Raw genomic sequence first — 15549 nt, forward strand, 5'->3', positions numbered from 1 at the left:
ACACAAGTTGATGAAGCCCTCAGTGAGGGAGAATTTTCTGGAGCCAGAGCTATAAAACCACCCAGTCCTCCCAAATGCTGTCCACCTATTACCCTCCACATCGTAAGTTGCTAGCATGCTATGTCCCAAAGTAATCATTCCTGAACGTTCATTCAAAGTTATAAATTTGGTCAAGTAAATAAGATGTAACTAAGCTGGTCAGTCACCAGAGGGACCCAAGTTGAAGGCAGTTTGTAAAAAAAAAAACCCCCAGGAGGAAGGCTGAGGAAAGTGTTGGCTGAAGGGGTGGTGGGAGCAGAAGGGGAGAGGTTTGCAAGACTGTGAGGAAAGAGCAAGGTTGTGTTAGATCAAAGCAACAGTACAGATGTAACGGCTGTGTTGCACTGTTTTATGACAGAAATCTCTCAGATTTGCATTTTTACGCGTGTAAACCCACACCAATCACTGTCTGAGGAGGACACCCCAACACAGGGTTGGTGAGTGCTGGGTGTGCAATCTCTCTGCTGGTTCGGACTGAGGGAACACACTAGCTCTAATATCCAGGGCTTGCCTCTGCACTGGAGCTATTCTTCACTCAATAAAATAACACGAGAGACCCCCATCAATGACTCTTAAGTTCACATGACCCACAGTCTTCCCACAGTTCTGCAATCCTTTTCCTTGTCGGGTCTTTCAGGAGAAGGGGGACACACTGGCAATGTCACTCGATCAGTAATCTAAAACCTCCGGCTAATCTTCTGGAACATGGGTTTGAATCCCACCATGTCAGATGGTGAAATTTGAATTCAATAAAAAGATCAGAATCTCACAGCAGCCACTTTAATTGTGGTTAAATCCCATCTTGTTCACTAGATTTCAGGGAAGGAAATCTGCCATCCTTACCTGGTCTGGCCTCCGTGTGGCTCCAGACCCATAGCAATGTGGTTGACTCTGAACTGTCCTAGGAATGGCTGGCCTGGCCAGTGATGCCCATATCACGTGTATGAATGAAGAAAGGATCCAGTTCCCTTTAGTTCCTATTGAATCTAGTTGCAATGCCGATTCAGGCTGCATGTCCCAGATCACAGCTTTTTTTTTTCTGTGGGATTCTTCTTTTAAGTCTCACTTTCTAAAGGTTTACTGGGTAAATAGGCCTCCTGCAACTGTGCTGTGGTGTAGAGAGGCAAGGATGTGCAATGTTTGAAAGCTATCCCAGGCTATGGGTGGTCTAATTGGCTTCAGCACTGCTAGGTTAGAGGTGGTGGAACCATGCAGCAGGAGTTATAGAGGCCAGTGATGAGGCTACTGGCCTGACAGTCCAGGGACCACATGCTCAGATTCCTTTTGTGTGCATTTTCAGAACCTGAATCTGAGAAAACATCTGATTGTAAAAAGACTCCTCTTAGTAAAAGTGACCATGTAGCCATCAGATTGACCCAAATGGGATTTTATGACACTAATAACCTCACTGTCCTTACTCAGCCTGGTCCTGCACGTGACTGCAGATCTGCACGGTTGCCCGCTGAAGAGACCTGACAAGTTATTTTGTTCAAGAAACCCATCCGCACATCATCTTGAGGGCAACCAGGAGATAGCCACTAAATGCCCATGTCCTGAGGATGAATTGAGGAATGATAACCTCCTCTTGAATGTTGTGAGCCAGTGTGTACAGGGGAGACTCGCTGAATCCAAGGCCAATCTTCATCGACTGGCCTTGCACCCCACCTGTTTGATAAAGTGAGCCTGCATTGACCAGACTCCGGTTAAACTCTCGCTACCCTGTCAGGTCGGGAACGTGTTTGCGATTTTGGTGAAGATTTGTAGCGTGTCTTGTTGCAGGTTCCTGATGTGTTCCCGTATTGTTCTGTGGCAGCTGCCTGTCCTGGTTTGAAAGGGCTGAATGGGGATCTCACTTACATTTTTAATGGGCAGCCCAGCTGTCAGTGTCACAGTAGCTGCTGCCTATTGTTCAGATAGGCCTCTGTGCCCTGTGCTGTTACGATGAGACAGGTCAGGAGTAACCTTAGATTCAGGTCTGTCCTCCAACATTCCAAATCATTCTGCAATGTCTGTTGTGTTACTGATTGGCCTGAGCTCTCACATACCACACGCCGTTTTACTAGGAGCTTGAATGTGGCAATGCTGGAAATCAAAAATGATGTGTATTCTTTTTCCTTTACACTTTTTTTAGCTCTTTATTTTGGCTGTTTTTGTTTGCCGAGTGTAGTTTGCTTCTTTGCTGATTCTGTTTCTGTTCTATATTCTCAGTCAGCTGTTATTGGCAAACATTAAGATTGTTAAGTCCCCAGGGCCAGACTAGATTTATCATGGGCTGCTCCGGGAAGCGAGAAAGGAGGTTGCTAAGCCACTGGCGAAGATCTTTGCCTCCTCACTCTCCATGGGAGTCGTACCGGAGGATTGAGAGGAAGCGAATGTTGTTCCTCTTTTCAAGAAGGGCAATAGTGAAATCCCTGACAATTACAGACCAGTCAATCTTTCTTCTGTGCTCAGCAAAGTTTTGGAAAGAATTCTGAGAGATAGAATTTATAACTATTTGGAAAAGCATAGTGTGATTAAAGGCGGTCAGCATGGCTTTGTGAGGGGCAGGTCATGTCTCACAAATCTTATTGAGTGCTTTGAGGAGGTGATGAGACAGGTCGAGCGGTGGATGTGGTGTATATGGACTTCAGCAAGGCTTTTGATAAGGTTCCCCATGATAGGCCCTTCAACAGGAATCATCATTATGGATGAGCCTATGTCCAAAATGTCAATTTTCCTGCTCCTCGGATGCTGCCTGACCTGCTGTGCTTTTTCAGTACCTCACTAATCTTGACTCATTTCATAAAGTCAGGAGGTATGGGATATAGGGAGATTTGTCTCTCTGGATTCGGAATTGGCTGGCTGACAGAAGGCAGAGAGTGTTTGTAGATGGAAAGTATTCTGCCTGGAGGTCAGTGTTGAGTGGGGTCCTGTAGGGCTCTGTTCTTGGGCCTCTGCTCTTTGTGGAGAAAGTGAGGTCTGCAGATGCTGGAGATCAGAGCTGAAAATGTGTTGCTGGAAAAGCGCAGCAGGTCAGGCAGCATCCAAGGAACAGGAAGTTCGACGTTTCAGGTATAAGCCTGATGAAGGGCTTGTGCCCGAAACGTCGAACTTCCTGTTCCTTGGATGCTGCCTGACCTGCTGTGCTTTTCCAGCAACACATTTTCACCTCTGCTCTTTGTGTCATCTGCAGATTTATTAACCCACCCCTCAACGTCCTCATCCAAGTCATTTATAAAAACTACAAAGGTTGGAAGTGCCATTGATAATATCGAGGGCTATTGCAGGCTGCAGTGCGACATAGACAGGATACAGAGCTGGGCTATGAAATGGCAAATGGAGTTTAACCTGAATAAATGCGAAGTGATGCATTTTGGAAGGTCAAACTCGAATACTGAATATAGGGTTAAAGACAGGATTCTTGGCAGTGTGGAGGAACTTGAACTTGGTGTTCAAGTACATAGATCCCTCAAAGTTGCCAACCAGGTGGATAAGGTTGTTAAGAAAGCATCTGGTGTTTCGGCTTTCATTAACAGGGGGATCGAGTTTAAGAGCTGCGAGGTTTTGCTGCAGCTCTACAAGTCCCTGGTGAATCCACACTTGGAATATTATGTCCGGTTCAGGTCGCCCTACTATAGGAAAGGAGTGGAGGCTTTGGAGAGGGTGCAAAGAAGGTTTACCAGGATGCTGCCTAGACGGGAGGGCTTGCCTTATGAGGAGAGGTTGAATAAGCTTGGACTTTTCTCTCTGAAGAGAAGGAGGAAGAGAGGTGACCTGATCGAGGTATACAAGATAATGAGAGGAATAGATAGAGTCAATAGCGAGAGACCTTTCCCCAGGGCAGGACTGACTGGAATGAGGGGTCATAGTTTGAAGATATTAGGAGGAAGGTATAGAGGAGACATCAGGGTAGGTTCTTTGTGTAGATTGTGAATGCATGGGATGCATTGCCAGCGATGGTGGTGGAAGCAGAGTCATTAGGGACATTTAAGTGACTGCTAGATATGCGCAAGGGACAGCAGTGAGTTGAGGGGTGTGTTGGTTCGGTTATTTTATTTTAGGAATAACTCTTGGCACTACACTGTGGACCGAGGGGCCTGTTCTGTGCTATACTTTTCTATGGTGTGTCCAATCCACTCCTAAGGACAAAGACAAATGGGAATGATTTTTGGTTAGTGTATCTTTCCTTCCCCCTCCAACAGACCCCTTGGTGTCAGCCAAGTCTTGATATGTTGCAAATTTGCCTCCCAGATGTGAGCTCAAGTCCTGCTCCTCTGGGTTTAGCACAATCCAAACGGAATCTCGCAGTCCCGAGGGAATCTCGCAGTCCTGAGGGAATCTCGCAGTCCTGAGGGAGTGCGGTACTGTTGGAGGTGCCATCATTTGGATGAAATTTTCAGCTGAAAAGAAATGATCCTGTGATGCTATTTCTCTTTAAAAAGGAGGGTCATAGAGTCCTGCAGCATGGAAACTGACCCTTCGGTCCAACTCGTCCATGCCAGCCATCTTTCCCAAACTAAACTAGCCTGTGTAAACCTTTCCTATCCATATGCCTGTCCAAATGTCTTTCAAATGTAACTGTCCCTACATCTACCACTTCCTCTGGCAGTTCAATCCACATTTGAACCATCGTCTGTCGAAGAAGTTACCCCTCAGGACGCCTTTTTAGATCCTTACCCTCTGTCAAAAACACCAATGTGATAATGACTAGATATTTTAATTTTCTGATGTTGGTTGGGGGATAAAGGAGTGGACTCTGCTCAATTTGATGACTATTGTGATAATGGACTTCACCATCTAAAAGATGGCAGGTTTGTTTAGGAGACTTCAAAGTCAATTGTGAAGAGGCCAAAGTGGAGTGAGATTAGGGAGCTCAGCCCTGGAATTGCCAAATTGGGAAGAAAGAGGGCCATTTAGGAAAACCTAATCTGGATAATGTGCATCTTGTAGCCAAGTTTGGATGTCACTTAACACACAGACACAGACACACACCACAGCAGAAGTTACCAGAGAGCAATACGCAGCAGCGGGAAAGCTTTGGATGACGTGTTCCTCCTATCTAATGGTTACTGGATCTAACGTGTCACCCATAATGCCAGCCATACAGCATCAGATCCCTTATTGTAGACTTTTTATGCTCCCAGTTCCTCAGTGTTTGTACTAGTTGAGCTGGCTTTAATAGCATTGCTGATGGAAAGCCTTCCTCCCTGGGTCTATTCAAGGCTTGTTCAAGTGTGGGTCTTGAACCCACCCCCTCCCCATTTCCAGAGGCAGCATTGAAGCTGCTGTTTAAACCATGTTCTTTCTGATGTTCTTATGTTCCAGTCGGCACTTATTCCTGAACCAAAGCCACTCTTTGAAAACAAACTGCAGGGTTGACATTTCTGTTTGTGGGATCTTGCTGTGTGTAACTTAGTTGTCTGCATCACAACAATGACCACAGTTCATTCAGTGTTTTGTTGGTTGTAAAGGACTTTGGGATGTCTTTAGCGATAGGTGCTGTAGGAAAGCAGGGTTATTTTTCTAATGCTGTGTGTGTGTGTATGTGCGCGCAGGCTCGTCCCCGGAAGAGGAGATGCAAATTTCGTTCGCCAATCACAACTTTGTTGAACCAAAGAAAGAGATCAACATGTTCCCGGACATGAGCAAGTGGAAACGTTCCAAGGTGCTGAACTGTTGGGGTGACGTGTGGCTGGGGGCTCGGGTGAACAGCTTGTATGACCACCCTCTGGGTGAGGGGGACGTGGCAGCCCAGTGATAGGTTCTGGATTATGAGCCCAGTGACACTATGGGCGGTGCTCCAAGGACCTGGGTCCGAATCCGGAAAATGGAAAAGCTAGCCTCGTGATAATGATTTCAATTATCCTAAAAACCCATGTGATTCACTGATCCCCTTTTTAGGGAAGGAAATCTGCCGTGCCCCGCTGGTCTGGCGGACAGTGGGCAGCACGGTGGCACAGTGGTTAGCACTGCACCCTCACAGTGCCAGAGACCCGGGTTCGGTTCCCACCTCAGGTGACTGACTGTGTGGAGTTTGCACATTCTGCCCGTGTCTGCTGAGGTTTCCTCCGGGTGCTCCGGTTTCCTCCCACAGTCCAAAAAATGTTAGGTGAATTGGCCATGCTAAATTGCCCGTAGTGTTAGGTGAAGGGGTAAATGTAGGGGAATGGGACTGGGTGGGTTACGCTTGGGCGGGTCGATGTGGACTTGTTGGGCTGAAGGGCCTGTTTCCACACTGTAAGTAATCTGTAATCTGTAAGTAATCTAAGACATGTGAGTCCAGGCCCACAGCAATATGGTTGACTCTTAACAATTTAAGGACAATAAATATTGGCTTAACCAGTGATCCTGTGAACAAATGAAAAATACTTGATTCTCGTTGTATTAATTATTCATTTTTAAAATAAAGCAAATGGCCTCCCATCCCCTCTGAGCTACTGACAGGTTACAAGAGCATCACTCTCTGCAATGGCAGCTGTGGCTCAGTGGGTAGCACTCATATATCTCAGAGTTAGAGTAAGACTGTGGAGGGTTCAATCCCTACTCCCCTAGGATTAAATCTAGCCTGTCACTCTTGGCTCTTTGCTGAGACAGATACTGTGTTTCAGGTGAGATGTTAAACTGAGGCCCCTGCTGACATCCTGGGTGGATGTAAAAGATCCCACAAGCTGGACAGGGTTCCGGATGTTGCTGGGTATGGAAAGGTATTATAAAGAAAGGCTGGGACTTTATTCACTGGAGGGGAGGAGGTAGGGAGGTGACCTAACAGCAGCAGTTTATAAAATGATGGGTATAGATAGAATTAATGCTAGGTGCCTTTTCTCGAGGAAGGAGGATTTCATGACTGAAGGGCATATTTTTAAGGAGAGAGGTTTAAAAAAGACATTAGGGTCAAATTGTTACACAGAAGGTGGTTCATGTGTGGAGTGAACTTTGTGAGCAAGTGGTGGATATGGGTACAATTACAAAGTTTAACGACATTGGGATAAGTGCATGAACAGGAAGTTTTGGAGAGATATAGGCTTGGAGCAGGCAGGTGGGACTAGGTTAGTTTGGGACTATATTTAGTCTGGTCTCGTTGGGGCGCTCTATGATTCTGTTTCCGTGCTCTATGATTCTGCCTCTGTAAAAGCAGGCAGGGATTTCCCCAATGTACTGGCCAACATTTATACCTCCAACAATAACAGTTAAACGGGTTATTTTGGTCATTACAGCCCCAACTGCAAATGGGCATCACAAGCAAGACCAACATTAGTTGCTCAGTCCCTATTGCCCTTGACTCATTGAGCCATTCCAGAGGGCAGTTAAGAGTCAGCCACATTGCTGTGTGACTGGAGTCGCATGTAGGGCCAGACCAGGTACAGATGGCAGATTTCCTTCCCTAAAAGACATTAGTGTACATGATGAACTTTTACTGCAATTGATGGTGGTTTCATGTTTGCCATCACCTTTATCTTCCAGATTTATTCATTGAATGTAAATGCCCTGGTGGGGTTTGAACCCCATCCTGTGGATATTAGTGTGGGCCTCTGGATTGGTAATCCTGTAAAAGTTACCACTGTATCACCGTATCCACCCCCCCCCAAGGCTGTTTGTATATCTTGCTGCATATACATTGGCTGATGATGTTTGCCATATAACAGCAGCAACTGCTCTTCAATAAATAACATGATTGGCTTTTTTTCACTGAGACATCTCGTATCTCTGTGTTGTGGTGCTCTGACTGCTGACCTTTGTTATTCATTCATGGGTTATGGGCATTGCTAGCTGGGTTACTGTCCATCCCTAATTGTCCCACGGATGATGGTGGTGAGCTGTTCTGAGTTGCTGCAGTCAGTGTGGTGTAGGTACAGGAGGGAGGTCTGGGTATCGATCCAGGAACAGTCGAGGATTAGAGCTGTAAATCCAAATCCATATAGTGAGGGTTCCGAGGGGAGTTTACAGGGGGGTGGTGTTCCCATGCATCTGCTGCCCTTGTCCTTCAGGGTGGTAGAGGATCTGGGTTTAGAAGGCACTGTCGATCGAGTCTTGGTGATAATATTTAGAAATGATATTAAAAACAGGATGCATGTTTAAATCTTGAGTTATCTCAAAGTATTGAGATGTTGCATGATTGATCAATCTCTCTCTCTCCCTCCCCCTCTCTGTCTCTGTCTCTATCTCCCTCCCTCCCTCCCTCCCTGTCTCTGTCTGTCTGTCTGTATCTCTCTCCCTCTCTCCCTCTCTCCGTCTGTCTCTGTCTCTCCCTCCCTCCCCCCTCTCTCTGTCTGTCTCTATCTCTCTCTCTCCCTCCCTCCCCCTGTCTCTCTGTCTCGATCTATCTCTCCCTCTCTCTGTCTCCCTCTCTCTGTCTGTCTCTATCTCTCCCTCCCTCCCCCTGTCTCTCTGTCACTGTCTCTCTGTCACTGTCTCTCTCTCGCGCTCTCTCTCTCGCGCTCTCTCTCTCTCTCTCTCTCGCTCTCTCTCTCTCTCTCGCTCTCTCTCGCGCTCTCTCTCTCTCTCTCTCGCTCTCTCTCTCTCGCTCTCTCTCTCTCGCTCTCTCTCTCTCTAGGCCTATACTGACTACGTTGGGTTCATTCTGACGCTGAATGAGAGTGTGAAGGGGAAGAAGCTCACGTGCGAGTACAAAACCTCTGCGGTAGGAATGGGTTTGTCCTGGGGCTCGACTTGATTCATGTCCTTTTCCACATACCCTTCACTGGATTGTAATGCGGGAGGGCTAGGGTTTAATGAGCTACAGCAAAACCCTGCATCTCTGTAATATCTTTTAAAACTTCCTAAAAGACCTCGCATGTGTGTGTGTGTGAAACAAGATAAAACGTGACAGAAGGAGTTGACCCAGAGTTTGACTGAAAGTGAGAGTTTAAGGAACATCTTAAAGAGGGCAGAGTGTTGTGCAGAGTCTGAGGGAGGGCATTCCAGAACTTCGGACCCAGAGTCTTTCTGCCCCATCTCTCCCATCTCATTGAAAGAAAATGTGGAGGTGCTGGTGTTGGACAGGAGTGGGCAAGGTCAGAGGTCACACAGCACCAGGTTATAGTCCAACAGATCTATTTGAAATCACTTGAAATCTATTTGCTTTCGGAGCACTGCCCTTTCGTCAGGTGAAGTGGTTCCTCAGGTGATGAAGGAGCGAGTCTCTGAAAGCTAGTGCTCCCAAATAAACCTATTGGACTATAACCTGGTGCTGTGACCTCTGACCTCCATCAAACAGGGATGGTCTGAGAATTTGAATCAAACGCAAGTGGCTCCTGTGAGCTGGTACAAGCTGGATTTCGCATCTTGTGTCCTTGTGTCAGTGTGAAGGAGTTCCCACCCCGCCAAGTAAACCTCCCCTTTCTTCCATCGGTGCCCCTTGCCCCTTGAGGTGAGTGTCAGCCAGAGAGGGCAGGCTGACCTTTGTCAGCTCCACCTCCCTTCTTCTCCCTGCAGCTTGGCTGAGATTAGCAGTTAGTCATTTAGGGTGATGTGAAGACAAGTCAGAATTGTACTACGTTTACCCGACATCGCGATGTTTAACACCTCAGGGATCATCAGGAAAGCCAAGAGGTTGCTAGGGACCTGAGAAGTAAAATTGGGGTAACTTGTAAATTTCTTAAAAACGAAAGGACTTGTGTTTATGTATTTATTTATGTTGATTATGTAGCATTATTCACAGCGCTGGCTCTTCCCAAAGCAGTTCACAACCATGACGTACTTGTGAAAGTGTAGTCACTGTTCGAATGAAGGGGATGTTGCTGCCAATGTTCATCACAGACTCCCCCACACAGTAAGGTGCAAACAGCCAGGGGGGTGTGGCTGCCCTCGGGAGTGGGCAGAGGGAGATTTGCCAGGACGGTGCCTGGGCTGGAGAGTTATGAAGAGAGATTGGACTGACTGGGGATGTTTACCTCAGAACAGAGGAGATTGAGGGGGGAATACCAGGTGGCACGGTGGCTCAGTGGTTAGCACAGCGCCAGGGACCCAGGTTCGATTCCAGCCTTGGGTGACTGTGCAAACTCCACACAGGCATTCTCCCCGTGTCTGCGTGGGTTTCCCCTGGGTGCTCCGGTTTCCTCCCACAGTCCCCAAATGTGCAGGTTAGGGGAATTGGCCATGCTAAATTGCCCGTAGTGTTCAGGGATGTGTAGGTTAGGCGCAGTGGTCAGGAAGAAATATAGGGTAGAAGAAATGTGTCTGGGTGGGTTACCCTCTTTAGAGGGTCAGTGTGGACTTGTTGGGCTGAAGGGCCTGTTTTCACACTGTACGGATTCTGTGATTGAGGTGTTTAACGTTGAGGGCATAGACATGAAAGCACATCTCCCCTTGTGGGAGGAATCAATGATTTCGGGGGGGAGTAGATTGAAGGTGAGGAGCGGGAGGTTTTTGAGACGATCTGAGGAAACGTTTTTCCCCCAGGGGCTGATGAGGAATCTGGAGCTCAGTGCCTATGAGGGAGGTGGAGAGGCAGAAACCCTCAGCACATTGAAGAAGGATTTATGTATACACCCTGTGATGCCAAACCTATGGGCCAACTGCTGGGAAATGGGATTTCAATAGTTGGGTGGTTGCTTCTGACCAGTATAGACTCGATGGGCTGAAGGGCCTCTCTTTGTGCTGAGACCTCAGTGGCTGAAGTTTTTTGATGTTGTTTATAGGAGAAACATTGGCTTCAGGGCACCTCGGAGAACTCTGCACACCTCCTCCTCACAGAGGTGTAGTGTCAGAATAGTTTGTCCAAAGGTACAACACCCACTCAGTACTGCAGAGGGAGTGAATGTGCTCCGTTCTCTGGAGGGGAGGTTGAGCCCGTGAGCTGTGCGGAGGAGACTGAGGTTGAGATCCATGTTGATTGAGGAGAAAGTGAGGACTGCAGATGCTGGAGGTCATGGATGAAAATGTGTTGCTGGAAAAGCGCAGCAGGTCAGGCAGCATCCAAGGAACAGGAGAATCGACGTTTCGGGCATGAGCCCTTCTTCACCTGCTGCCTGACCTGCTGCGCTTTTCCAGCAACACATTTTCATCCATGATGATTGAGCTCCTTTGTACACACGTCTGGTCTGTTTGGGTAACTTCCCAAAGTGTGGAAGCAGGCCATTTACCCATCGAGTTCACACCGACCCTCTGAAGGACATGCCAGCCAGTCCCACCCCTCCACCATATCCCAGTAACACTGTATTTCCCATGGCCTATCCACCCTAACCAGCGCGTCTTTGGACTGTGGGAGGAAGCCAGAGCAAGCCTACACAGACTCAGGGAGAGCGCGCAGAGTCCGCACAGGGGCTCGGGGAGAGCGCGCAGAGTCCGCGCAGGGACTCGGGGAGAGCGCGCACGGAATCAGCCGAGGGTGGAGTTGAACCTGGGCCTCTGACGCTTGTGAGGCAGAGGTACTAACGACTGAGCCGCTGTGCAGCCCTCATTAAGACCCAGCTTACACTGGGAGCCCCAGCAGCCAACTCCACACTTTCAAAATCCCCCCCACCCCCACTTGGAGTAAAATCGTCTCAACTCCTGTCAGCCTTTTCCTGAGGGGTGAGGTGTAGCAATGTGGTGCTCCCTCCGAGAGAGAGAGAAAGAGAGCGTGTGTGGGTGTGTAGTGAAATAACATTATTCTGTATAAAAGACCAGTTTCCAGGCCACCTCCTTTGAATGAGACATTGGACTGAGGCCTCTTTGGTCTGTTTAAATGAGGATACCATAGTTCAATCTTGAAAAGCAGCTGGGGAGATCTCCCTCATGTAAAAATGAATTGTTGGAGGAACTCCGCAGGTCTGGCAGCATCTGTAGAGAGAACTGGAGTTTCAAGTCCAAAGACACCTCTTGGGAACAAAGAAGCTGGAGAGGAATTGTACTGGCCTCCAAACGTTAACGGTGTTTCTCTGAACAGACCACAAAGTTTCTGCACCACTTTCTGATTTTCTCTCAGATGTTCAGAAGCTGCAGTGCTCTGCTTTCACTTGAGTGTTCTCCCTGATGGGCTGAACCAACCTTACTCCTCAAAGCCCATGACCTGGGAATGTCGAGAGCTGGCCATGTTTTATTTACTGTGCTTCGGTGACAGTTGGTTGTCTGTAAATTGAAGCCGACACAACTCTTAGGGGGCTTCACAGGCAAAGGCAGAGCAGTTATGGTCAAAACATCGACTCTCCTGTCCCTGAGATGCTGCCTGACCTGCTGTGCTTTTCCAGCACCACTCTCTTCAACTTGGACTCTCCAGCATCTCTCTCCTAGCAGAGAGGTTATAGGAGAGTCTACAGCCAGAGGGGATAATCTCGGAATAATCACCCATTCAAGACAGAGATGAGTAGGAACTTCTGAGGGTGGTGAGTTAGCGGAATTCCTTATCGGTCGAGGTTTGCTTATTAAATATATTCAATGCTGAGACAGACAGAGTTTTATTCCAGCAGGGTTTTCCAGGATACATGGAAAGGGCAGGAAGGTGGAGTTGGGGGTTATTGAATCAGCTAGGATCTCATTGAATGAGGGAGCAGGGCTAATGGGCTGAATGGCCTACTGCTCCTGCTCCCTTCAGTCTAAGTGCTTTGGAGTGTTCTAAGGTGATGAATAGAAGCTTCCCGCTGTCTCTCTGTCTCTGCTGTGTACAGTGTTCAGGAAGGGAACTGACCCCTGTTTTCTCTTTGCATGTGCAGCCAGTGGAGAAACTGATTGTGCTCCTGAACACACTGGACAAGTGGATCGACGAGACCCCTCCAGTCAACCAGCCTTCCCGGTTTGGGAACAAAGCCTTCCGCACTTGGTACAGTAAACTGGAGAAGGTAAAAACCCAAAAGAACTGCAGCTCTTCTAAATCCGAAACAAAGGCAGAAATTGCTGGAAAAGTTCCACAGTTCTGGGAAGAGAAGTCGGAGTTAACACCCAGTGACCTGTCCTCGGAACTGACCAGAAATGTTAATGTTGATTTCTCTTCACAGGTGCTGCCAGACCTGCTGAGCTTTTCCAGCAACTTCTGTTTTTGTTTTTGAAGCTGGTGCAGGTACTGTGTCGTTGAAACAGTCCACACGCGCAAAGCTTTACTAAGGGTGTCTCGGTAATAAAATGCCGAATTCCCACTGGATCTACTTTTGTGAAATAGCCAGTTTTGATTCTGGAGGTGGGATTGTGGTGCAACAGCCTGAAGTGGCTGAGAGGCTATCCAGTTAGATTTAAACTGGTGAGAGACGCACGTTTAAGAATGATGTGGGTAAGAGAATTGATCAACACAGGGGCAGGACCTTGGGTAAGTGTAGAAGTGGGATGTCCTTTAGCAAGCAGTCGGATATTATGTTTTCACTTCCTGTATGGACAAACAAGGACTTAATCCCCAAAAAGCTACTGGGGAAAAAAACAGCTGGAAATGAACAGCAGGTCAGGGCAGTGTTCAGCTTTAATGAAAGGATATTTCGAGCTGAAATATTGACTTTGTATTCCCTGCCCTGCTGTGTATTTCCAGCATGGTTTAGTTTTTATTCCTGATTTCCAGCATCTGTCCTATTTTGCTGTTACACTGGGGGAGGGCTTGAATCCATGTTGTGTGTTTAGTTAGTATCAGTAACATTAATATAAATAGCTCCTGGTGTCTATAGTATTAGTATCGGTTAGTGTCAGTGCAGAGCTGCTTGGATTGATTAATGTTTTGTACACAAGCGCATCTATACAGATAACTGGCAGTGTCAATAGTGTTCGTATCAATTAGCGTGAGTACAGTTAGGTGCTCCTTCACTGATTCCCCCATTAAGTTTGTTGTTGCTGTTCCTGTGTCCCTGCCTCACTGTCTCCCTGACAATGTACCTAAACCGTCCTGGTCCGGCTCATTGTTCCATTTCGGAGAGAGTCATGAGTTTTCTATTCTGGATTAGTGGTGCTGGAAGAGCACAGCAGTTCAGGCAGCATCCAACGAGCAGCAAAATCGACATTTTGGGCAAAAGTCCTTCATCGGGAATAAAGGCAGTGAGCCTGAAGAATGGAGAGATAAGCTAGAGGAGGGTGTAGAGAAAGTAGCATAGAGTACAATGGATGAGTGGGGGAGGAGATGAAGGTGATAGGTCAGGGAGGAGAGGGTGGAGTGGATCGGTGGAAAAGGAGCTAGGCAGGTAGGACAGGTCCGGACAAGTCATGGGGACAGTGCTGAGCTGGAAGTTTGAGACTAGGGTGAGGTGGGGGAAGGGGAAATGAGGAAACTGTTGAAGTCCACATTGATGCCCTGGGGTTGAAGTGTTCCAAGGCAGAAGATGAGGCGTTCTTCCTCCAGGCGTCTGGTGGTGAGGGAGCGGCGGTGAAGGAGGCCCAGGACCTCCATGTCCTCGGCAGAGTGGGAGGGGGAGTTGAAATGTTGGGCCATGGGGCGGTGTGGTGTCCTGGAGATGTTCCCTAAAGCGCTCTGCTAGGAGGCTTCCAGTCTCCCCAATGTAGAGGAGACCGCATCGGGAGCAACGGATACAATAAATGATATTAGTGGATGTGCAGGTAAAACTTTGGATGTGGAAGGCTCCTTTAGGGCCTTGGATAGAGGTGAGGGAGGAGGTGTGGGCACAGGTTTTACAGTTCCTGCGATGGCAGGGGAAGGTGCCAGGATGGGAGGGTGGGTCGTAGGGAGGCGTGGACCTGACCAGGTAGTCACGGAGGGAACTGTCTTTGCGGAAGGCGGAAAGGGGTGGAGAGGGAAATATATCCCTGGTGGTGGGGTCTTTTTGGAGGTGGCGGAAATGTTGGCGGATGATTTGGTTTATGCGAAACAGCATCTGCAGTCATTGTTTTTACCTCGATGAGTTTTCTATTCCCCTGTTATGGAAACAGGGTGCCAGGTGAGTAGAGGGTAAGGTTTGTACAATGCTGCCCCTGTACTCAGAGCCTGGTGATGCTCATGGTCCAGGCTACCCTGTGGAGACTATGGTGTGGAAGTCAGGACCTTCATCCCAAAGTAGATGGGAAATGACACAGCAGCTTGTTAGGAATTAGTCCAGGGTTTGTGAGGCCACAGGATGTGCCCTGTGGGAGGGTTGCTCCCCTGAGAGTGTGGGAGGTTGGGGAAGCATAAGGCCACCCTGTGTGTACAGGGTGAGACTGCCTCACGCTCCCAGCACGTGCACTGACTTGCTTTCTCGTCACAGGAGGCTGAGAACTTGGTTTCCAATGTGATTCCCCACGAGCTGAAGGCTGCTGTTATCGAGACCGCAGTGTATTTAAAGGAATCGGTGGGAAACCCAACAAGGATAGACTATGGAACAGGTAACCACACCTAATATCCCAGTGCATGGGTGTAGAGGGTGTTGCTGTGTTGGTATACTGAGCCTAGCTCTTGTGTTGGAGAGTAACTGTTCTCCCTCTGTCTATCACATACCTTGTCATCAAGCCTTGAGGAGGGGGAGCTGATGGTGTTGGCCCTGAACACTTTAACCCACTCTTCCTTCTCCATCTCTCCCCTCCCCATCTCTGAAACCACCCGAAGGGTCTCCTTCAATCAAATACAGATCTGTCAGCGTTCCAAGTTACTGCTGTTCCTGGGGTGGTTCACTTTGCAAAACGGGCCTTGTGTTTTGCTGCATGGACCCCTAC

General features: G+C 48.1%; 1 protein-coding gene across 3 annotated transcripts in view; it reads left to right on the forward strand.

The window, feature by feature from the left end:
• ptpa (protein phosphatase 2 phosphatase activator) overlaps nt 1-15549 on the forward strand; it is a 55176-nt gene that overhangs the window by 2826 nt on the left and 36801 nt on the right. For 2 of the 3 annotated variants that reach the window (XM_060841155.1, XM_060841157.1), the window contains exons 2-5: nt 5574-5683; nt 8570-8656; nt 12648-12773; nt 15105-15222. In XM_060841155.1, coding sequence (XP_060697138.1) covers nt 5574-5683; nt 8570-8656; nt 12648-12773; nt 15105-15222 — 441 coding nt within the window. The remainder of the gene's footprint in view (nt 1-5573; nt 5684-8569; nt 8657-12647; nt 12774-15104; nt 15223-15549) is intronic. The other variant, XM_060841156.1, reaches the window with a different exon arrangement.

Source organism: Hemiscyllium ocellatum, chromosome 21 (assembly GCF_020745735.1).
Source record: "Hemiscyllium ocellatum isolate sHemOce1 chromosome 21, sHemOce1.pat.X.cur, whole genome shotgun sequence".
Classification (NCBI taxonomy): Eukaryota; Metazoa; Chordata; class Chondrichthyes; order Orectolobiformes; family Hemiscylliidae; genus Hemiscyllium; species Hemiscyllium ocellatum.